We start from the raw sequence: 23,204 nt of genomic DNA, 5'->3' as shown, positions 1-23,204 counted from the left end.
TCAGTTGTCACCCTGTAATGTTAAGAGTGCTTTACGTATATCATCCAACACATTTTCACCTCTTTCCAACTTTTGAAAAATCTACCGAGAGACTGTTAAACCTTTCTCTGCATTAGTAGTTAGCATACTTTACTCATTACTGTTACCTGCTGCTCTCCCTCCCCTTCATTTTGTTCAGTCTGATTATGGTATTAGTTAAAATGAAAGATCGACAGACAAAATGTTAACCTATTGTTTCTCTTTTCAGATGCTGATGGGCCAGCTGTATAAGTCCAGCATTTGCAGATGACACTGTTCTCTAACTTAATCAAATATTCTCCCACAGTATCTGAGCACCAACCCACCCCCCCACCCCTGACCCCACCCACCAGAACACCCCGAGATTCTCGCTCCCCCATCAGTATCTAACTTCTTGTGGCTTTACATCTTCTGTTGGCCGAGACGAGGCCGCACTCTGAGCTAATCGTAAAAGAGCTCCTCACTCCTCAGTCAGAGGCAAAGCGTGTGGACATGAATGGCAATATGGTAGAAAGTAAACTCGGAGAAGCTGGTAAGGAATGTAAATAAAAATATAAATAAACAAATTCCGATAGTTCCAGCACCTTTCTTGTCTCCAGTCAGTACCCAGATTTTAATATCTGCCTCCTTCAAGCTCTGAATGGTTTCAGGGACTCCGTCTTGCAATTTATCCTCGATAGCAGTTGCTCCGATAAGCTGCAATATAAGTGCAAATAAGGTCTTCACTCCACTTAAACAAAGGCCTCTTATAGATTTGCAAATACTATATTCAACATAACAGTGAATTATCGAGAAACATGTCTGAAGATTGATAGAGGTGAAGATTCTGTTGCTGTTATATTCGAATTTCATAATATTCATAATTGTCTGGTAACATTTTCATTCATTTTGCATTCTCTTTAAAATTTCACTTTGGTGCCCCGCCCCTCCCCCACTCCCCTCCCTTCCCAAGCTCAGGGAGTTTATCCAGTGGGTCACTTAGATCAGGAAGGTCGCAGGTTTGACCCTGTACTGAGTTAGCAGATCTTGGGTGGGATCCTACAATTGGCCTCAGTGCCCAGAGGAGAGGGAGAGGAATATTGTCGGGTGCTATCCAACCACCTCTGCTGGAACTGCACTTCTGAGGACTTTGGGTTAAGATGGGATTAGCCTTTATGCCCTCCATAGTTAAATAGCCTTCTGACACTCACTGTCAAGGTTCACATATGAATAATGGTCACTTGGGTGAGTGCCTGATGGCAACCAGTCATACGGAACCAGGCCTCAGCTCGGAGTGAATGTCTTTAGAATGAGGGTGATTACCAAGGTAATTGGCCATAAAAGGTCTCTTTATGTTGATTTTGCAAACTCTTTGGAGTATTCAGACTTTGAATGGAATTACTTTCTAAACACACCATTGGGTTAGTTTATTTATCGGAAGTGTGAGATTCAGGAAAGACCAAATAAGGTTCGTCTCAAAACAGATTATCCTGCACTTGAAGGAGATTTCCCCCGGTTTCAGCTACAATGGACATCACAGACTCCACATTACAGTACTATAAACTGGATTGTTTAAACCAATTCATCTCCCTCGAAAAAAAAACAAATCAGTTAAATAAAGGTTAAGTAATTGGTGTTCCATGCACTTACTCCTTACTGCAGTTTGTCTGTAATACAAAGCCTTGTTATTCACACTCAGAGTGAGACATTAGAAACAGTTGTCAAATTTGTAAATGGGGGTAGAATTTCTATTTAGCACACTATATACATCTATAGGGTTCAAGTCAAGAGTGTTCAAACAGATTCTGATCCTAGTTACATTCACAACACATTACTTAGCAATAAGGCAATGCGAAAGGTGTCACTTATAAAAAAAAGAACCAATTCGATTACTGAAAAGATGGCTGAGCCCTGACAGTGTGCTTAGCTGGTTTACACAGCGCCTTTAATGTGATACAATGTCCTAAGGCGCTTTACAGGAGAGTAATGAGACAAAATTGACACCGAGCCAAAGGAGATATGAGGACGGGTGACTAAAAGCTTGGTCAAAGAGGTAAGTTTTAAAGAGCATCTTAAAGGAGGAGAGAGAAGTGGAATGTGGAGAGTTTTAGGGAGGGACTTGCAGAGCTTAGGGTCTAGTAGGGTTGCCAAATCTGGTCGGACATATTCCTGGAGGTGGCATCCCATGAGCTCCTGTCTCCAACTGCCCCGCCCCCGCACTCCCGCCGTTGGTTGTCCAAGATGTCCATCCTCACAGTGCCCTGCCTTCCCACGGCCAATGTTAAATCCAAGGAAGAGGCATATAAATTGGCCAGATAAAGCAGCAAACCTGAGGACTGGGAGAAATTTAGAATTTAGAATTCAGCAGAGGAGGCCAAAGGGTTTAATTAGGAGGGGGGAAATAGAGTATGAGAGTAAACTTGCAGGGAACATAAAAACTGACTGCAAAAGCTTCCAAAGAAATGTGAAGAGAAAAAGATTAGTGAAGACAAATGTAGGTCCCTTGCAGTCAGAATCAGGTGAATTTATAATGGGGAACAAAGAAAAGGAAGACCAATTGAACAAATACTTTGCTTCTGTCTTCACTAAGGAAGACACAAATAAGCTTCCGGAAATACTGGGGGACTGAGGGTCTAGTGAGAAGGAGGAACTGAAGGAAATCCTTATTAGTCAGGAAATTGTGTTAGGGAAATTGATGGGATTGAAGGCCGATAAATCCCCAGGGCCTGATAGTCTGCATCCCAGAGTACTTAAGGAAGTGGCCCTAGAAATAGTGGATGCATTGGTGGTCATTTTCCAACATTTTATACACTCTGGATCAGTTCCTATGGATTGGAGGGTAGCTAATGTAACCCCACTTTTTAAAAAAGGAGGGCAAGGGAATTATAGACCGGTTAGCCTGATATCGGTAGTAGGGAAAATGTTGGAATCAATTATTAAAAATGTAATAGCAGCCCATTTGGAAGCAGTGACAGGATCGGTCCAAGTCAGCATGGATTTATGAAACATAGAAACATAGAAAATAGGTGCAGGAGTAGGCCATTCGGCCCTTCTAGCCTGCACCGCCATTCAATGAGTTCATGGCTGAACATCATACTTGATAAATCTTCTAGAATTTTTTGAGGATGTAACTTGTAGAGTGGACAAGGGAGAACCTGTGGATGTGGTGTATTTGGACTTTCAAAAGGCTTTTGACAAGGTCCCACACAAGAGATTAGTGTGCAAAATTAAAGCACATGGTATTGGGGGTAATGTATTGACGTGGATAGAGAACTGGTTGGCAGACAGGAAGCAAAGAGTAGGAATAAATGGGTCCTTTTCAGAATGGCAGGCAGTGACTAGTGGGGTACCGCAAGATTCTGTGCTGGGACCCCAGCTATTTACAATATACATTAATGATTTAGACGAAGGAATTGAATGTAATATCTCCAAAAGTTTGCAGATGACACTAAGCTGGATGGCAGTGTGAGCTGAGAGGAGGATGCTAAGAGGCAGGGTGACTTGGACAGGTTAGGTGAGTGGGCAAATGCATGGCAGATGCAGTATAATGTAGATAAATGTCAGGTTATCCACTTTGGTGGCTAAAACAGGAAGGCAGAATATTATCTGAATGGTGACAGATTAAGAAAAGGGGAGGTGCAACAAGACCTGGGTGTCATGGTACATCAGTCATTGAAAGTTGGCATGTAGGTACAGGAGGCGGTGAAGAAGGCAAATGGCATGTTGGCCTTCATAGCGAGAGGATCTGAGTACAGGAGCAGGGAGGTCTCTTACTGCAGTTGTACTGGGCCTTGATGAAGCCACACCTTGAATATTGTGTACAGTTTTGGTCTCCTAATCTGAGGAAGGACATTCTTGCTATTGAGGGAGTGCAGCAAAGGTTCACCAGACTGATTCCCAGGATGGCAAGACTGACATATGAAGAAAGACTGGATCGACTAGGCTTATATTCACTGGAATTTAGAAGAATGAGAGGGGATCTCATAGAAACATATCATATTCTGACAGGATTGGACAAATTAGATGCAGGAAGAATGTTCCCAATGTTGGGGAAGTCCAGAACCAGGGCTCACAGTCTAAGGGTAAGGGGTAAGCCATTTAGGACCGAGATGAGGAGAAACTTCTTCACTCAGAGAATTTTGAACCTGTGGCATTCTCTACCACAGAAAGTTGTTGAGGCCAGTTCGTTGGATATATTCAAAAGGGAGTTAGATGTGGCCCTTACGGCTAAAGGGATCAAGGGGTTTGGAGAGAAAGCAGGAACGGGCTACTGAAGTTGCATGATCAGCCATGTCATATTGAATGGTGGTGCAGGCTCGAAGGGTCGAATGGCCTACTCCTGCACCTATTTTCTATGTTTCTATGTTTCTAGCAGTGTACTGGAGATTGGTCTGGAGACTCCAGGGCTTCGTTACGAAAGAATGGCTGGGAGATGCAGCGGCCGACAAGCGAAGTGCTCATCTTTTGACCAGCTGCGGAACAAAGACTTACGCGTTCATGAAGGACTTACTAGCACCCGAAAAGCCGGCGGACAAAACCTTTGAAGAACTTAGCAAATTGATCGGGGAGCACCTCAAACCGGCGAGTAGCATACATATGGCCCGACACAGGTTCTACACCCACCGACGATGTGAAGGACTTCGTAGTGGACCTCCAGCGCTTGGCCAGCCTCTGTAAGTTCACAGACGCCTGCAGGGGAGAGATGCTAAGGGATTTATTTATCGAGGGCATCGGTCATGCGGGAATTTTCCGCACATTAATTGAGACCAAGGATTTGAGCTTGGAAGCGGCAGCGTTGATGGCTCAAACTTTCATGGCTGGGGAGGAAAAGATGAAAATAATATACGCGCGCAATTCTGCCTCTAACGCGGCGATGGATCAGTGAGTCAACATCATCAATGCGACTCAGAGCCCCGCAGGCAGGCAGGGGCAGTCCGACACTCCCCAGGCAGCAATAGACCCCAGAGTAGGACTTCAACAGAGGCAATGGCAGGCTGAATGGACATTCACACCATCACAGTGGACAATGCAGCCCGGGATGGGGCCATTGACACCCACCAATAGGGTACTTAAGAGCAGTCAAAGGGACAGTCAGCATGGAATGCCTGGCCATAGTCCCTTTGTTCCCAACAATGGAAACTTTAACTCATGCTGGAGGTGTGGGGGAAAACACTCAGCTAGATCTTGCAGATTTCAACAGTTTGTCTGCAGGAACTGCAATCTCGGTGGCCACTTAGCTCGAATGTGCAGGAAGTCTGCTACCAGACTAATATATGAGGCGGATGGACCAGAAGAGGGTTCTTTGAGGCAGGATGACTTTTGGGGCAAATTGATGGACGTCGAGGTTCAGCGGGTCCATGTGGCGAATATTCACAGTTCATACACCAAAACGCCACCAATGATGATGAAGGTTTTATTAAATGGTATCCCTGTATGCATGGAGCTGGACACTGGGGCCAGCCAGTCACTCATGGGCGTTCAGCAATTTGAGAAGCTATGGCCACTTAAAGCCAGTAGACCCAAATTAGCACGTATTGACACACAATTACGGACTTACACTAAATAAATCATTCCGGTGCTAGGCAGTGCAATGTTGGTTGTCACACACAATGGGTTAGTGAATTGGCTGCCGTTCTGGATTGTCCCGGGCAATGGTCCCGCACTGTTGGGGAGGAGTTGGTTAGCCGAGATGAACTGGAAATGGGGGGGGATGTTCACGCAATGTCATCTGTGGAGCGAAGATCATGCTCACAAGTCCTACAACAATTCGATTCACTATTCCAACCTGGCGTCGGGACTTTCAAAGGCACTAAAGTAGTGATACACATCACACCGGACGCCAGGCCAGTGCACCACAAAGCCAGCGCGGTGCCGTATGCGATGCGGGAAAAGATCGAGAGCGAATTGGACTGGCTGTTGAGAGAGGGCATCATCTTGCCTGTTGAATTCAGCGACTGGGCGAGCCCCATCATTCTCATCCTAAAAGCGGAGGGTTCTGTCAGGATCTGAGGCGACTACAAGGCCACCATCAATCGGGTGTCCCTACAAGATCAATACCCGCTCCCGAGAGCAGAGGACCTCTTCGACCCGCTGGCAGGCGGCAAGCTGTTCACCAAGTTGGACCTCACTTCAGCATATATGACCCAGGAACTGGCCGACGAATCTAAACTACTGACCACCATTACCACGCACAAGGGACTGTTCGTTTATAACAGGTGTCCGTTTGGCATTCGATCAGTGGCCGCAATTTTTCAACGAAACATGGAAAGTCTGCTTAAATCCATTCCTCGAACGATCGTATTCCAGGACGACATCCTCATCACAGGTTGAGACACTGAGTAACACCTCCACAACCTGGAGGACGTGCTACGCCGACTGGACCAGGTTGGCCTGCGACTCAAGAAGTCTAAATATGTGTTCTTAGCTCCTGAGGTTGAGTTTCTGGGCAGGAGGGTTGCTGCAGATGGGATTCGGCCCACCGAATCCAAAACAGAGGCAATTCGACGAGCACCCAGGCCCTGCAACACATCTGAGTTGCGTTCATTCCTGGGACTGTTGAACTATTTTGGGAACTTTCTGCCGAACTTCAGCACATTGTTGGAGTCACTGCATGTGCTCCTGCGTAAGGGTTGCGATTGGTTTTGGGGGGACTGTCAGGAACGGGCTTTTGATCAGGCGTGAAACCTACTTTGTTCAAACAAGTTGTTGACCCTGTATGACCCCTGTAAAAAAATTGGTTCTGACAAGTGATGCATCGTCCTATGGGGTTGGGTGCGTGTTGTAGCAGGGCAATGCTGAGGGTCAACTACAACCTGTGGCTTATGCCTCCAGGTCGCGCTGTCAAGCAGAACGGGGATATGGGATGGTCGAGAAGGAAGCGCTTGCATGTGTCTATGGTGTAAAAAAAAATGCATCAGTACCTCTTTGGTAGGAAATTTGAATTAGAGACGGACCACAAGCCATTAACATCCCTGTTGTCAGACAGCAAGGCTATCAATGCCAACGCATCAGCTCGCATACAGCGGTGGGCTCTCATGCTGGCTGCCTATGACTACTCCATCCGGGACCGGCCCGGCACTGAAAATTGCGCTAACGTGCTCAGCAGACTTCTACTGGCCACCACTGAGAGGACAGCGGAGCAAAGCGCTGAGATGGTCATGGCTGTCGATGCCTTTGACAGTGCAGGCTCCCCCATCACAGCCCGCCAGATCAAAATATGGACAAACAGAGATCCCCTCCTATCCGATTAAGAAATGTGTCCTGACTGGGGATTGGGCGCCCGCACACGGAGCATGCCCTGAGGAGGTCAGACCGTTCCACAGACGGATGGATGAGCTCTCCATCCAAGCCGACTGCCTATTATGGGGCAGTCGAGTAGTTGTGCCCCAGAAGGGCAAGGAGGCATTCATCTGGGAACTCCACAGCAAGCACCCAGGCATTGTGCTGATGAAGGCCATTGCCCGGTCACACGTTTGGTGGCCTGGAATTGATTCAGACCTGGAACATTGGTGTTCACAGGTGCACGACGTGTGCCCAGCTGGGTAATGCCCCCAGGGAGGCCCTGCTCAGCCTGTGGCCCTGGCCCACCAGGCCATGGTCACGCATTCATGTTGACTACACGGGCCCGTTCATGGGTAAGATGTTCCTTATTGTGGTAGAAACATAGAAACATAGAAAATAGGTGCAGGAGCAGGCCATTCAGCCCTTCTAGCCTGCACCGCCATTCAATGAGTTCATGGCTGAACATGAAACTTCAGTACCCACTTCCTGCTTTCACGCCATACCCCTTGATCCCCCGAGTAGTAAGGACTTCATCTAACTCCCTTTTGAATATATTTAGTGAATTGGCCTCAACTACTTCCTGTGGTAGAGAATTCCACAGGTTCACCACTCTCTGGGTGAAGAAGTTTCTCCTTATCTCGGTCCTAAATGGCTTACCCCTTATCCTTAGACTGTGACCCCTGGTTCTGGACTTCCCCAACATTGGGAACATTCTTCCTGCATCCAACCTGTCCAAACCCGTCAGAATTTTAAACGTTTCTATGAGGTCCCCTCTCACTCTTCTGAACTCCAGTGAATACAAGCCCAGTTGATCCAGTCTTTCTTGATAGGTCAGTCCCACCATCCCGGGAATCAGTCTGGTGAATCTTCGCTGCACTCCCTCAATAGCAAGTATGTCCTTCCTCAAGTTAGGAGACCAAAACTGTACACAATACTCCAGGTGTGGCCTCACCAAGGCCCTGTACAACTGTAGCAACACCTCCCCGCCCCTGTACTCAAATCCCCTCGCTATGAAGGCCAACATGCCATTTGCTTTCTTAACCGCCTGCTGTACCTGCATGCCAACCTTCAATGACTGATGTACCATGACACCCAGGTCTCGTTGCACCTTCCCTTTTCCTAATCTGTCACCATTCAGATAATAGTCTGTCTCTCTGTTTTTACCACCAAAATGGATAACCTCACATTTATCCACATTATACTTCATCTGCCACGCATTTGCCCACTCACCTAACCTATCCAAGTCACTCTGTAGCCTCATAGCATCCTCCTCGCAGCTCACACTGCCACCCAACTTAGTGTCATCCGCAAATTTGGAGATACTACATTTAATCCCCTCGTCTAAATCATTAATGTACAATGTAAACAGCTGGGGCCCCAGCACAGAACCCTGCGGTACCCCACTAGTCACTGCCTGCCATTCTGAAAAGTACCCATTTACTCCTACTCTTTGCTTCCTGTCTGACAACCAGTTCTCAATCCACGTCAGCACACTACCCCCAATCCCATGTGCTTTAACTTTGCACATTAATCTCCTGTGTGGGACCTTGTCGAAAGCCTTCTGAAAGTCCAAATATACCACATCAACTGGTACTCCTTTGTCCACTTTATTGGAAACATCCTCAAAAAATTCCAGAAGATTTGTCAAGCATGATCTCCCTTTCACAAATCCATGCTGACTTGGACCTATCATGTCACCATTTTCCAAATGCGCTGCTATGACATCCTTAATAATTGATTCCATCATTTTACCCACTACTGAGGTCAGGCTGACCGGTCTATAATTCCCTGCTTTCTCTCTCCCTCCTTTTTTAAAAAGTGGGGTTACATTGGCTACCCTCCACTCGATAGGAACTGATCCAGAGTCAATGGAATGTTGGAAAATGACAATTTCCCGACTAATAAAGATTTCCCTCAGTTCATCCTCCTTACTAGACCCTCTGACCACTTTTATATCCGGAAGGTTGTTTGTGTCCTCCTTAGTGAATACTGAACCAAAGTACTTGTTCAATTGGTCTGCCATTTCTTTGTTCCCCGTTATGACTTCCCCTGATTCTGACTGCAGGGGACCTACGTTTGTCTTTACTAACCTTTTTCTCTTTACATACCTATAGAAACTTTTGCAATCCGCCTTAATGTTCCCTGCAAGCTTCTTCTCGTACTCCATTTTCCCTGCCCTAATCAAACCCTTTGTCCTTCTCTGCTGAGTTCTAAATTTCTCCCAGTCCCCAGGTTCGCTGCTATTTCTGGCCAATTTGTATGCCATTTCCTTGGCTTTAATACTATCCCTGATTTCCCTAGATAGCCACGGTTGAGCCACCTTCCCTTTTTTATTTTTACGCCAGACAGGAATGTACAATTGTTGTAATTCATCCATGCGGTCTCTAAATGTCTGCCATTGCCCATCCACAGTCAACCCCTTAAGTATCATTAGCCAATCTATCTTAGCCAATTCATGCCTCATACCTTCAAAGTAGATGCGTACTCGAAATGGATCGGGTGCATCATTCTGAATTCATGCAAGTCATCCACCGCCGTGGAAAGCCTACATGCGAACTTTGCAACCCATGGCTTGCCAGACATCCTGGTTAGTGATAATGGCCCATGTTTCACAAGCTACGAATTCCGAGTGTTTATGTCGGGCAATGGCATCAACCATGTCAGGACTGCGCCATTCAAGCCAGCCTCCAATGGCCAGGTGGAACGTGTGGTCCAAATCATTAAGCAAGGTATGCTCAGGATTCAAGGACCTTCCCTACAATGCCGCCGATCGCGTCTCCTGCTGGCCTATAGATCCCGGCCGCACTCGCTCACGGGGGTCCTGCCCGCAGAGCTACTAATGAAACGGATACTCAAAACTCAGTTGTCCCTCATTCACCCAGTCCTGACCGATATAGTTGATGGCAAGCGCAAGTCACAAAACGAGTACCATGACTGTAATTCGAGGGGGAGATGTATAGAAATAAATGATCCTATATTCGTCCTCAATCACGCCATGGGGCCCAAATGGCTTGAGGGCACTGTAATTGACAAAGAGGGGAACAAGGTCATCATGGTAAAACTCAACAATGGTCAGATATGCTGTAGGCATCTGGACCAAGTTTAAAAAAAAAAGGTTCAGCATCGACAAGGAGGAACCTGAAGAAGACCATGAGATGGAGCTCACAACATCGCCAGTGAACGAGCAACAAGAGCAATCAGAAGAATGCACAGTCCCTGCGGTCAGCCCGGACAGGCCGGAATCACCACAGGTGACAGACACTCACGTCAGTGTCCAACAACCAGAGCCCCAACTGCGGCACTCCACAAGGGAGCGTAAGACCACCTGAAAGACTAAACCTATGATCCCAATAAGACTTTGGGGGGGAAGGTAATGTCATGTATGTAACCACAATGTAACACCACTGTATTACTGTATACTCTCAACCTAGATGTACACCTTGACCACAAGGGGTGAACTTGTGGGAGACACTCCTTACCTGATCACACAAGTATAAAAAGGGAGGTCCCATGCAGGTCCCATGAAGTCCTGTGAATAAAGAGTTAAGGTCACAGAGTGACCTTGTCCCCAGAATGTGCCTCGTGTGGTTTCATGCTGTTGAGTAAGGACTTTACAGTTGGCAACCCTAGGGCCTTGACAGCCACCCAGGGTGGGGCGAAGGAAGTGGGGGAGTGCACAAGAGACCAGAGTTGGAGGAACACAGAGTTCTCAGAGGGTTGAAGGGCTGGTGGAGGTTACAGAGATAGAGATGGACGAGGCCGCGGAAGGCTTTGAACAGGAGGATACAGGTGTACCAAGTCTTCCCGCTGATCAGTTTGGTACTGACAGTTGATGGCATTGGGAGGGGAAGTAACTCAGAGAGCAGATTGCCACTATAAATTTCCAGATCATCAGCACTGGCCGTACAAGTGCCCCTTCTATTGGTATGGCTGTAAATTCTAACCATGAGGCCCTGATTTCTCTTTACCTAGTTAAAAGCCTGAATGATGAGATTATCCTGATGATGATTGCCTTACTTGAGAGCATCCCATTGGCTGTCTATCCATAATGTTGCCTAGAGGCTGCAAACCCTCAATCTGGTGGTAATCTTCATTATTGTGTCTGTTACTGGGCAAATCAGAGTCTGACAAACAAACACCTCTTTCAGGCACATCTACACAATAAAAGCAACTGCTTACCACCAGATCTGTTTCTATTTCTTCGTACAACTCTTCGAGCAATTGTCCACGATTCTGTAGAGCGACACTGGCTGTATGGTACCTTTGGCTCCAGTCTTTGTAGTAGTTTTCCTCCACATCTTTGTATGCCAGGCACAATGTCCGCAGTGTTTCTGCAGCAAAATACTGCAGAAAGCATATCAATTTTCATAATACAGTTCTGGCAAATGAAGCTTACCTTCATGCTCGCATTGATTTACACCAAGATTTATGTGAGAAAGGATTATTGAAGATACAGTATTCCCTTTGCTGCCTGCCTCAACAATATTTCATAAGCAAGAGATGCTCTTTCTAATATGACATTTTGAATATTTGTGCTGAGGCACGAACACATTTATAATGAGAAATGTTTACAGTACTTCAGGGAGCAAAATCACTTCAAGTGAAACTTTTGAAGTGATTTTCATAATTAATGAAAATATATTTTAAATCTTGCTTTAAACATTTGAAAGTAATGAGCTTTGGCCATGGAAAGGTTTTACCGCTGTTCCACCTCCGCCCCCCACACCCCACCGCCCACCCACCCCCATATTTTAAAAGCTTCACTGCTGCTGTTTCTAGTTTCCACACATTCTCCCTCAGCGGAAACAGTAGGATGGGCTGAATCTCGGCCATTGTCATTAATATCAGCTGAGAGAAGGATTGATTTGATGTGCCACTCCTGCCTTCCCTCCAATGTAGAGCACTGCAGGATTGCCGAGTGATTCATCTAGTAGACCAGCAAAGAACTAACCCAAGGTTGAGGCTTTGATTTCTTCTCGACGAGAGATGATACTGACTCACATGCCTGACACAAGACTCCCAAAGCAAGCGCTGTACTCGGAACTCCTGCATGGCAAGCGAGCCCCAGATGGATAGAGGAAACATTTCAAGGACACCCTCAAAGCCTCCTTGATAAAATGTAACATCCCCACCGGCACTTGGGAGTCCCTGGCCAAAGATGGCCCTAATTGGAGGAAGAGCATCCGCGAGGGCGCTGAGCACCTTGAGTCTCGTTGCCGAGAGCGTGCAGAAAGCAAGCACAGGCAGCGGAAGGAGCGTGCGGCAAACCAGTCCCACCCACTCTTTCCTTCAACGACTGTCTGTCCCACCTGTGACAGAGACTGTAATTCCCGTATTGGACTGTTCAGTCACCTAAGAACTCACTTTTAGAGTGGAAGTAAGTCTTCCTTGATTTCGAGGGACTACCTATGATAAGCCACTCAGATGAAGGTTTTTTACAAGCATTACAGATTCTTTCAAAATGGCGCGGGTGTAGCCCATTTTAAAAAAGGGATATTGAAACTTTCAAAATGGCGACTGGTGCCCTAACTACATAAAGTAATATTATTATCTGAAGGACAGGTGTTTAGTTTATTAGTTCACTGTTCTGTCTGGAGCCAATCAAAAGGCAAAATAATTTGTTACCTGACAATATTACCCAATCTTAATACAATAACTGAGTCACATGATATTATAATGCTATAATCATTAAGATACTTTAATTTGAAACTTGCCCAGTTCTTTAGATTTGACATGGTTACAGTTTTAATTCATGAAATTCAGCATAAATGTGGCAAATAGGAGCAGGCTAACTGGAATTAATGGGAGCACTACTCCCCAGAGAGTTCGAGCTTATAGCTATATTACATTATTTTAATTCTTTAGCTGTCTTGAACGGAGTCCCCATTTCAAGCTCCTAGCATTGCCGCTGGTGATAAGTGCAGTTTGGTTGCGGTGTTTGTGTTAATCATTGTTTGCAGCACTTTGATTAAACACCCTCAGCTTGCTGCTTTAGAAGTTAATCTCCATTGGAGCCAATTATTGCCTCATACTGTTCTGACAAATGGGAGTTAACACTTATTTTAGGGCATCACACTGCTGATGTGGTGCTCCCATTATGCATTGCCAAGTGTGAAAAGATCCATAACTCATTACATTAACAATACAAGCATGAGTCCACAATACCATGATCATATTGTATGTTGTTTAGATCAGTGCTGGAAATGGCCACAATCCAGTCTCCATTGTGCAGAACAGACGACAAACATCACAGTGCAAACAGGATCCAATGTAGGGGATGGTTTCACACGGGTTCTGAATTAGATAGCCGATATAAGATTCCTACACGGCATCTTAGTATTCCTGAGATCTAAGGCCATTCTTATGAGTGAAAGTGCAGTACTAATACTACCCTTCCATGCGATATCATTGGCAGTGGTTTAGAATTGTTTTGAAATCCGAAACAAGAATACAAGAACATAAGGACATAAGAAATAGGAGCAGTTGTAGGCCATACGGCCCCTCGAGCCTACTCCACTATTCATTAAGATCATGGCTGATCATCAATCTGAACTCCACTTTCCAGCCCGAGCTCCATATCCCTTGATTCCCCTAGAGTCCAAAAATCTATTTATCTCAGCCTTGAATATACTCAAAGACTCAGTAGCTACAGCCCTCTGGTGCAGAGAGTTCCAAAGATTCAAAAACCGCTGAGTGAAGAAATTCATCCTCATCTCAGTCTTAAATGGCTGACCCCTTATCCTGAGTCTATGCCCCCTTGTGAACCTCCAAGGCAAGTATATCTTTCCTTAGATAAGGAGACCAAAAAAACTATGCATATTACTGCAGGTGTGGTCTCACCAAGCCCCTGTACAATTGTAGCAAGAATTCCTAACGCTTATACTCCAACCCCCTTGCAATAAAGGTCAACATGTCATTTGCCTTCTTTATTGCTTGCTGTATCTGCATTTCTTGCACGAGGACACCTAAATCTCTCTGAACACCAACATTTAAAAGTTTCTTACCATTTAAAAAATATTCTGTTTTTCTATTTTTCCTACCAATGTGAATAGCCTCACATTTCCCTACATTATACTCCATTTGCCACCCTGTGTTCTCCTCACAGCTTACTGTCCCAGCTAACTTTGTATCATCAGCAAACTTGGATACATTACACTCGGTCCCTTCATCTAGGTCATAAATATAGATTGTAAATAGCTGAGGCCCCAGCACTGATCCTTGCGGCACCCCACTAGTTACAGCCTGCCAATCTGAAAAAGACCCGATTATCCCTACTCTCTGTTTTCTGTCCATTAACCAATCCTTTATCCATGCGAATACATTACGTCCAATCCCATGAGCCCCTATCTTGTGTAATAACCTTTTATGTGGCACCTTATCGCCTTTTGGAAATAATAACATTCTACATCTGCTGGTTCCCCTTTACCTACCCTGTTAGTTATATCCTCAAAAAACTTTGCCTAGTCATGTTACGATTTTCTAAGTGCCCTGATACTACTTCCTTAACAATGGATTCCAGTATTTTCCTGATGACTGATGTCAAGCTAACTGGCCTGAAGTTCCCTGTTTTCTCTCCCCCTCCTTTCTTGAATGAAAAAGTTCACAGTGTTTCTTTCAATTAGAAAAGGTTGCTTGCATTACATGGCTTTTGTCCTAATGAGATGGTGCCCAAATCAACAACTTGCATTTATATAGCACCTTTAAAGTAGTAAAATGTCCCAAGGCATTTCACAGGAGCATTAACAGACATAAGTTGACACCAAACCACACAAGGAGAAAAGGGAAAAGAGAATTGATAGGCTTGTGTCCAGAGCGGCATCCAAAATGCACAGGCGAGTGGATCATTGCACCTTTTGAAAATGCAACATTTTCTGCTTAATGCCCAGATGCGATTGCCTCACTTTTGCTTTATCTGCACATTTGAGCGGAATATTCACAAAAAACTGCCGACCTAAAATAAACTCATTCCACGACCTCTTGTAACACAGTCATCAATGAATATTTTATGACTTTGGGGTCACTACCACGTGGGAATTATAATCCGTTGTGTGCCCATTAAAATCGCCCTTCACCCACATCATCACTGACGTCATGACACTGAACGGGAGAAGTGCTGATCTAAGTCAGAATGAAATGACCCTGGAACATTGTGTAGATTAAACGATTACTGAATTAAACAAATAGACTTTTTTTTTTTAAAAAACAGTTAGAAGAGACATTGCAGCATGATTGTATCTTTAGCAAGTCATGCAAGTATTAGTTGTTAAAGAGATAAACCAATTTTTATTTTATATTCAGAATTATTTAGCACGCGCATGCAGGTTATAAGTATTACAACATGTAACATATGGGTTCTCAGATATTACTTGGATCTTGTTTCCTCAATTTAATCGATATGATCTTCTAAATTGTGTTCTACTGCCTGAGTAGTAATAATGGCCCTGATTTTAACTCCCCCTGTCTGGCAGAAACCAAGCAGTTAAAATGAGGGTTGTCACTTTTCCCCTCTGACCCATTTCCTTCCTGCCGTGTCCTGATCTTAACCTGTCTTATGAGCGAGGAGGACACTAAGATGGAAGCTGTGTCTTACTTTAAATATTCTCCAATGGTCCCCGGCTGCGGACTCCTGCCGCTGAATCCCCGCTCCTGCCCTCTGGCCAAGTAGTGGATCTGGCCAGGTTCGGATAGGAATCCGGGAAAATTCATGCAAATATGGGCCAGCCCTGCCGGACCTCCACATCCCCGGACTCTCTGGATTCACTGCGCACTTCGGGGCTCACGGGTATTGTACCCGTCACCCCTTTTAAAATCGAGGCCAATAGGTTCTGTAACAAACCAGTGGCACGCTGCCAATGATGACATGGGCAAAGGGCAGTTTTTGTGGGCACACAACTGTTTATAATTCCCATGCGATAGTGTCTCCAAACTCACAAAGTATTCACTGCGATGACTGGGTTACAAGAGGTCACTGGAATGAGTTGACATTGAGGTCGGCAGTGATGTTGTGGTTAGTTCTTTATGAATATTCCGATCACGTGCATTTCTGTTTTGGGCAGTGCTGTTACCTAACAACCTCCAGAGTAACGTGCACACCAAGGAATATCAAATCAATTATCAGTTCAATGCAGACTGACAGTTCTTAATTTGTGGGATCCTCAATTCCCTGTACAGTATAACATGTGGAGCCTGAAAAGGTTTCATCAACTAAACATTTACAAGACGGAGGGTCATTGAAATTACAATAATGAGAAACTGAACAATATTAAAAGAGAAGCTTAAAAATATATTCTACTACTAATGATCTCTGAACAAATTAAAATACGGCAACATTTTTGAATGATAAAGTACATCCACAGCCCTCAAAGGGTCAGTTAGTCAAAGTGAACTTGGGATACTTTAGCAGTCTTACATCTAGTGCCATTTGAGTGCTCTCGTTGTGGGGGCAGTTGACCTGAAGCCTTTCATATATCACCGCATCTGCTCCTTTGGAGTACAGTTTAATCTTCCCTTCCGAATCTTTCACTGCAAGAGAAAAAGTGCTCAGAATGCAGGAGAAGCTGCTTTTGAACTTTTAAAATAGAATGAAGAATGGTTACAGCACAGAAGGAGGCCATTCGGCCCGTCGAGCCCGTGCTGGCTCTCTGCAAGAGCACTTCAGCTCATCCCACTCACCAGCCCTTTCCCCATAGCCCTGCAATTTTTTTTCTTTCAGGTACTTATCCAATTCCCTTTTGAAAGCCACGATTGAATCTGCCACCGCCACCCTCTCAGGCAGCGCATTCCAGATCCTGACCACTCGCTGCATAAAAAAGTTTTTCCTCATGTCGCCTTTGGTTCTTTTGCGAATTACTTTAAATCTGTGTCCTCTGGTTCTCGACCCTTCTGCCAATGGGAACAGTTTCTCTCTATCTACTATGTTTAGACCCATCATGATTTTGAACATCTCTATCAAATCTCCTCTCTATCTTCTCTGCTCCAAGGAGAACAACCCCAGTTTCCCCAGTCTATCAATGTAACTGAAGTCCCTGCAAGACTTTTCAAAGAATTTACAACATCAATCTTTTGAGATTGAGCTTAGGGCAACAAAGAGCAACGGAAACCTGGAATTATATCGGGCCCATATCACACGGTCAGTGCTTTTCAAACCAGCTTTAAAAAAGAAATAAACACAACAAAATCAGAGCTTCATATTGTAGTTAAATTATTTTCTGATTCCAGCAGAGCCCAGGAGAACACCAGGGAATGGGGAGAATACATTTAAAACGCTAGCCTCATACTCACAGGAAGGACAGTGTTTTACTTCTACCTGATGCAGCTTTCCTTAGAGAAAAACCCTCGGTATAAAGCAGGAGGTTTTCAGAATTAATGCCAAGTATGTGCTGAGTTAGAGAGCAGGACATAATCGGACAAGGCCACGGAGGCAATTCAGCTCCATTTTAAAGTCATACTTTCTGTCCTTATTTTTATATAATACTTTGATCTAATAGAACATGTCAGCTTTGTTCAGGGCAGCCCAATTTCAGGAAGAGGTCCAAAACAGGCCTTAGGCCTCATTTTTGTGTATACAAGGTGTTGTCCCTGGACATCAATAATTCAGCCATAATCAATATAGCAGGCCCACCATGTTGGACACTTCGGCACCAGTTTTACACCTGTAAAACAGGTGTGGCATCAATTACATTTTAGGCCAAATAGTCTGGTAATTTATGGGCCAGAATTTATACCTGAAAAGCGTCAATGAAAGCTGGTGGACTGGAGTGAAAAGCCCACTGGTTCAGGGAAAGGAACCAGCCACTGTTACCTGGTCTGGCCTACACGTGACTCCAGTCCCACACTGTATGGTGCTTAATGCTCTCTAAAGAGACCTAACAAACCACTGAAGTATCAGGGCATTTAGGGATGGACAATTAACCTTGCCAGCATTGCCCACATGCCAAGAACAAATTTAAAAGCAAAACATGTTGAAAATTTGGCTGCTAATATCTCTGACAGGAAGTTCTGGGCTAATGTCACGGAGTAATCAGACTGCATGTTGTGATAGGGAAGGATAGTGCTGAGGCACTGGGTTTGTGAGAGGAACTAGAGCAGGTCTTTGGCCTGTCCTCTCAGCTGCATAGTGATGAGAAGCCAGGGAGCAAAAAACGGAAAAACATCTTTTAAACATAGCTTACTTACGGATAACAGACATTCTCTTTCGGCAGCTGTTGAAGTCCAGCATCGCCAACATTGTGTACGTCCTCTGCACTCCCAGCTCACTAACCGTTATGGTGTTCTGTGTGCGTGACAGAAACACGAAGCCAAAGTTTCTGGCCGCAGTGACCAGAGCCTCTTCATCTGGGGAAGCAGCCTGGTACAAAAGCTGACCTTGAAGGAAGGGAAATAATAAGAAAAATTCAATGTCTAAATATGGCCTGGAATAGAGTGGGAAATACTGTCCGATGATTTTTATGAGACTTGGGCACAAAAATCTCAGCTGACACTCCAGTGCGGTGCTGAAGGAATGCTGCACTGTTGGAGGTGCCGTCTTTCAGATGAGATGTTAAACCAAGGCCCCGTCTACTCTCTCAGGTGGATGTAAAAGATCCCATGGCACTATTTCGAAGAAGAGCAGGGGCGTTATCGCTGGTGTCCTGGCCAAAATTTATCCCTCAATCAATAAACCAAAAACAAATTATCTGGTCATTATCACATTGCTGTTTGTGGGAAAATTGGCTGCTGCGTTTCCCACATTACAACAGTGACTATTTTTCAAAAATGACTTCATTCACTGTAAAGCGCTTTGGGATGTGCGGTGGTCATGAAAGGTGCTATATAAATGCGGTCTTTCTTTTTTTCATTCTTTCTTTCGTTGTTTCTTTCGTTCTTTCTTTTTCACTGAACACTGCAGACCTATTTTAATAATGGCACACTTGGCTGGAACACACTGCTGCCATAACATTAACTTTGTCCAGTCCGGCTTGTTTTCTGTAGATTACAAGAGGGAGATTCAAACTGAAAGAAAAACCTAAAATAGTCCAGTTATCCCATTTCACGGAGTCACTGCCCGATGCCTACTACTATTCTCATTCTTTTTTTGAAAAAGCAGGAAACACCTGCCAGTGAATGCAGCTGTTATTTTATGTACCATGCTGTAGGTTGCCCTGTTATATTGACCTGAGAGAGGAGCAACTTCAACAAAAGTAAAATAAAGTTACACAGTTGCAACAGATATGACTAATTTTAACAAACACTGGAACAGAGTTTGGGGCTAATGGGTTCGGATCTGCTGGCGCAAAGCCTGTACATTCCGTATCTATGCTCAGGTCCTGTGAGCAGTGCAGGAAGCGCTGACCCACCAGGTATGTTGCACTGCTGCCCTTGGTTGCCTTTGATTGGCAAACGCCATACTCTTCCTTGCACCCACTTCACCCGGCATCGAGTCATTTGCCCACAGACTCTAGTTCCTGCCTCTACGTTTGTATTACTCTCTATTGTTTTTTTTTGCCAGTCACTGCGTTAGCCTGGTACAGCTTTTGGAGAAATTATTTTGTCCCACTTACCCGTTAAGTTGCTGCATTCCTTTAATTCTGGTGCATGGCCCTTTAAGGACTGATAAAGGATGCGGTTTCCGGCCCTGTCCCTGTGTGCAGGCCCCAATCGTGCAGAGGGCTCACTAAATGAAGGCCAACACCTGAAAGTTCAATTAACCAGCAGCTCATTGTAATTCACTGGATTCTGAAGCTGCTGTCAACCTCCGACCTGGGCTGCTCACTCAATGGAAGTGAAACCATTTCAAGTAGCTCCTTTTGGAACTCAGAAAACCAGGTGAGTCAGAGGGCAAAATCAAATGGTCAAAAGGCTAGAATTTTGGTTGTCGGCGAAAGCGGTATTTTTACGCCAAAATGACCTTTATCGCTTCGTTAACGCCTCCAGGCCAGCTTTTCGGCCTTTAATTTGCGCAGTGGTAAAAATCGGCATTGCACGAGGATTCGTGGCAGAAACCGCGAATTTTGGCAACTGTAATCCGGGGCCGATAGTGCTGCGCGAGAGGGGCCTTGGGAGGGAGAGAAACAACAAAAAATTGCAACAATAAAAAACATTCACAAAACCCTTACCTACTAAATCGCTGAAAAAGAATGAAAAAATAAAAACTTTAACTTAACATTTTTGCAGGACTTCATACTTACCGCTGCTAGCAGGGCTGCACCACAGGTTTAACGCGGTCGGTATTCTGGCCGCAGGATACGAGTGCGGAGAGAGCCAAAACTCGACGCAAATGCTATTTCGGGTATTGCACGTTGGCGCTCCTCTTCCCGGCGGTACGTGGAAAAGGCCACAGCACTGAAGATCCCGCCGATCAGGGTTTCGCCGCGGAAGGTGAAATAGCGACAAAAGCCCAATTACAAAGTCGGCAAATTTCTAGTCTTGGTGTTTATTTTTTCTTCTTCTTAGGCAGTCCCTCGGAGTCGAGGATGACTTGCTTCCACACCAATATGAGTTTTCAGGTGACTGATGAGTCCAATGTGGGACCTAGAGTCTCTGTCACAGGTGGGGCAGACGGTGGTTGAAGGGAAGAGTGGGTGGGGTGCTTGGTTTGTCATGTGCTCCTTCCGCTGTTTGCGCTTGGCATCCGCCTGCTCCCGGCGAAGAGACTCAAGATGTTCGCCGCCTTCCCAGATGCTTCTCCTCCATTTTGACCAGTCTTGGGCCAGGGATTCCCAGGTGCCGGTGGGGATGTTGCACTTTTTCAAGGAGGCTTCGAGGGTGTCCTTGAAGTGTTTCCTCTGCCCACATGGCGCTTGCTTGCCGTGTCGGAGCTCTGAGTAGAGCGCTGGTTTTGGGAGTCTCGTATTGGGCATGCGAACGATGTGGCCCATCCATCAGAGCTGATCGAGCGTGGTCAATGCTTCGATGCTGGGGATGTTGGCCTGAGCGAGAACACTGACATTGGTGCGCCTATCCTGCCAATGGATTTGCAGGATCTTGTTGGTGGTACTTCTAGAGTGCTTTGAGATGCCTGCTGTACACAGTCCATGTCTCTGAAGCATATAGGAGGGCAGGTATCACTACTGCTCTGTAGACCATGAGCTTGGTGCCGGGTTTGAGGTCCTGGTCTTCAAACACTTTCTTTCTCAAACAACCAAAGGCTGTACTGGCAAACTGAAGGCGGATGTTGGACTTGTCATCGACATCTGCCCTTATTGACAGTAGGCTCCTGAGGTATGGAAAATGGTCCATGTTGTCCAAGGCTTCGTCATGGATCTTGATAAACGGGGGGCAGTGCTATGCGGTGGGGGCAGGTTGGTAGAGGATCTTTGACTTACGGATGTTTACTGTAAGGCCCATACTCTCGTACACTTCGGTGAAGGTATTAACGATGGTTTGGAGTTCGACGTCCGAGTGTGCGCAAACGCAAGTGTCATCCACGTATTGTAATTCAATGTCAGAGGATGGGATTACCTTGGATCTGGACTGGAGGTTGAACAGTTTCCCATTTGTTCTGTATTTCTGTTATTTATTTTTTAATCACGTGTTTATAAATCAAATTTCTAATGGGAAAATGATGCACGTTTTAAATTTTATTTGCATTTCTTTAAAATAAACACTATTTCTGATATGTCCTTACTATACAGTATAAATGCACACGAGGCCCATACTTGAGAGAAGGTCACTCTGTGACCAGTAATCTTTATTACCAGGACCTCAAGTGATGAAGGTGGGTGAAGCTTCCCCTTTTATACCTGAAAGTCCAGGTTAGGAGTGTCTCCCACAAGTTCACCCCCTTGTGGTCAATGTTCTCAAGGTGTACAACTTAGGTCAGCTTATACATGGGTTACAATGATAGTTGAATACATGACATCACCTCCCCCCCAAAGTCTTATTGGGATCACAGGTTAAGTCTCTCTGGTGGTTTACGCTCCCTTGTAGAGCGCCTGAGTTGGGGCTCCGGTTGTTGGGCGCTGGCCTGAGTGTCTGCTGTTTGTGGTGCCTCAGGCCTGTCCGGACTGCCCACAGTGACTGGGCTCTCCTCCCTTTGGTTCCTGTGTTCAGTCACCTGTGGAGGAGTGAACTCTATATCGTGTTTTTCCTCTGCTTCTTCTATGGGGTTGCTGAACCTCCTTTTTGTTTGATCCACATGTTTGCGCCAGATTTGTCCATTGGTAAGTTTAACTACCAGAATCCTATTTCTCTCTTTGGCAACCACAGTGCCTGCGAGCCATTTGGGCCCTGCAGCGTAGTTGAGGACAAAAACAGGGTCATTGACATCAATACATCGCGCCCTTGCATTCCTGTCATGGTAGTCACATTGTGACTGACGCCTGCTCTCAACAATTTCTTTCATAGTGGGGTGTATAAGGGATAACCTGGTTTTGAGCATCCTTTTCATTAACAGCTCTGCGGGTGGAACCCCTGTGAGCGAGTGTGGTCGGGATCTATTGGCCAACAGGAGGCGTGATAAGCGGCTTTGTAGGGAACCCCCTTGGATTCTGAGCATCCCCTGTTTGATTATCTGCACTGCTCGTTCTGCCTGGCCGTTTGAGACCGGCTTGAACGGTGCCGTTCTGACATGGTTGATTCCATTGCCTGCCATGAAGTCATGGAATTCAGTGCTTGTGAAACACGGGCCATTGTCGCTGACCAAGACATCCGATAGACCATGGGCGGCGAACATTGCCCGTTGACTTTCTACCGTGGCAGAGGATGTGCTTGAATTTAAAATGGCACACTCAATCTATTTGGAGTAGGCGTCTACTACAACCAAAAACATTTTTCCCATGAAAGGACCTGCGTAGTCCACATGGATGCGTGACCATGGCTTGGCGGGCCAGGGACTAAGGGGGGCTTCCCTGGGTGTGTTGCCCAGCTGAGCACACGTGTTGCACCTGCGAACACAAAGTTCCAGGTCTGCATTTATCCATGGCCACAAAACGTGTGACCTGGCAATT

The 23,204-nt window shown here is 45.5% G+C and overlaps 1 protein-coding gene across 1 annotated transcript in view; it reads right to left on the bottom strand.

Moving 5' to 3' along the window:
• Positions 1-23,204, bottom strand: part of LOC139229005 (phospholipid-transporting ATPase IC-like) — a 140,485-nt gene that overhangs the window by 60,313 nt on the left and 56,968 nt on the right. The window contains exons 16-19 of the mRNA XM_070860668.1: positions 18,454-18,642; positions 16,688-16,800; positions 11,458-11,622; positions 603-714 (exon numbers count right to left, since the gene is read on the bottom strand). Coding sequence (XP_070716769.1) covers positions 603-714; positions 11,458-11,622; positions 16,688-16,800; positions 18,454-18,642 — 579 coding nt within the window. The remainder of the gene's footprint in view (positions 1-602; positions 715-11,457; positions 11,623-16,687; positions 16,801-18,453; positions 18,643-23,204) is intronic.

The sequence above is a fragment of the Pristiophorus japonicus genome, chromosome 18, assembly GCF_044704955.1.
Source record: "Pristiophorus japonicus isolate sPriJap1 chromosome 18, sPriJap1.hap1, whole genome shotgun sequence".
NCBI lineage: Eukaryota > Metazoa > Chordata > Chondrichthyes > Pristiophoridae > Pristiophorus > Pristiophorus japonicus.
The sequence above is the reverse complement of the archived record's forward strand: the minus strand, read 5'-3'. Positions and strand labels throughout refer to the sequence as shown.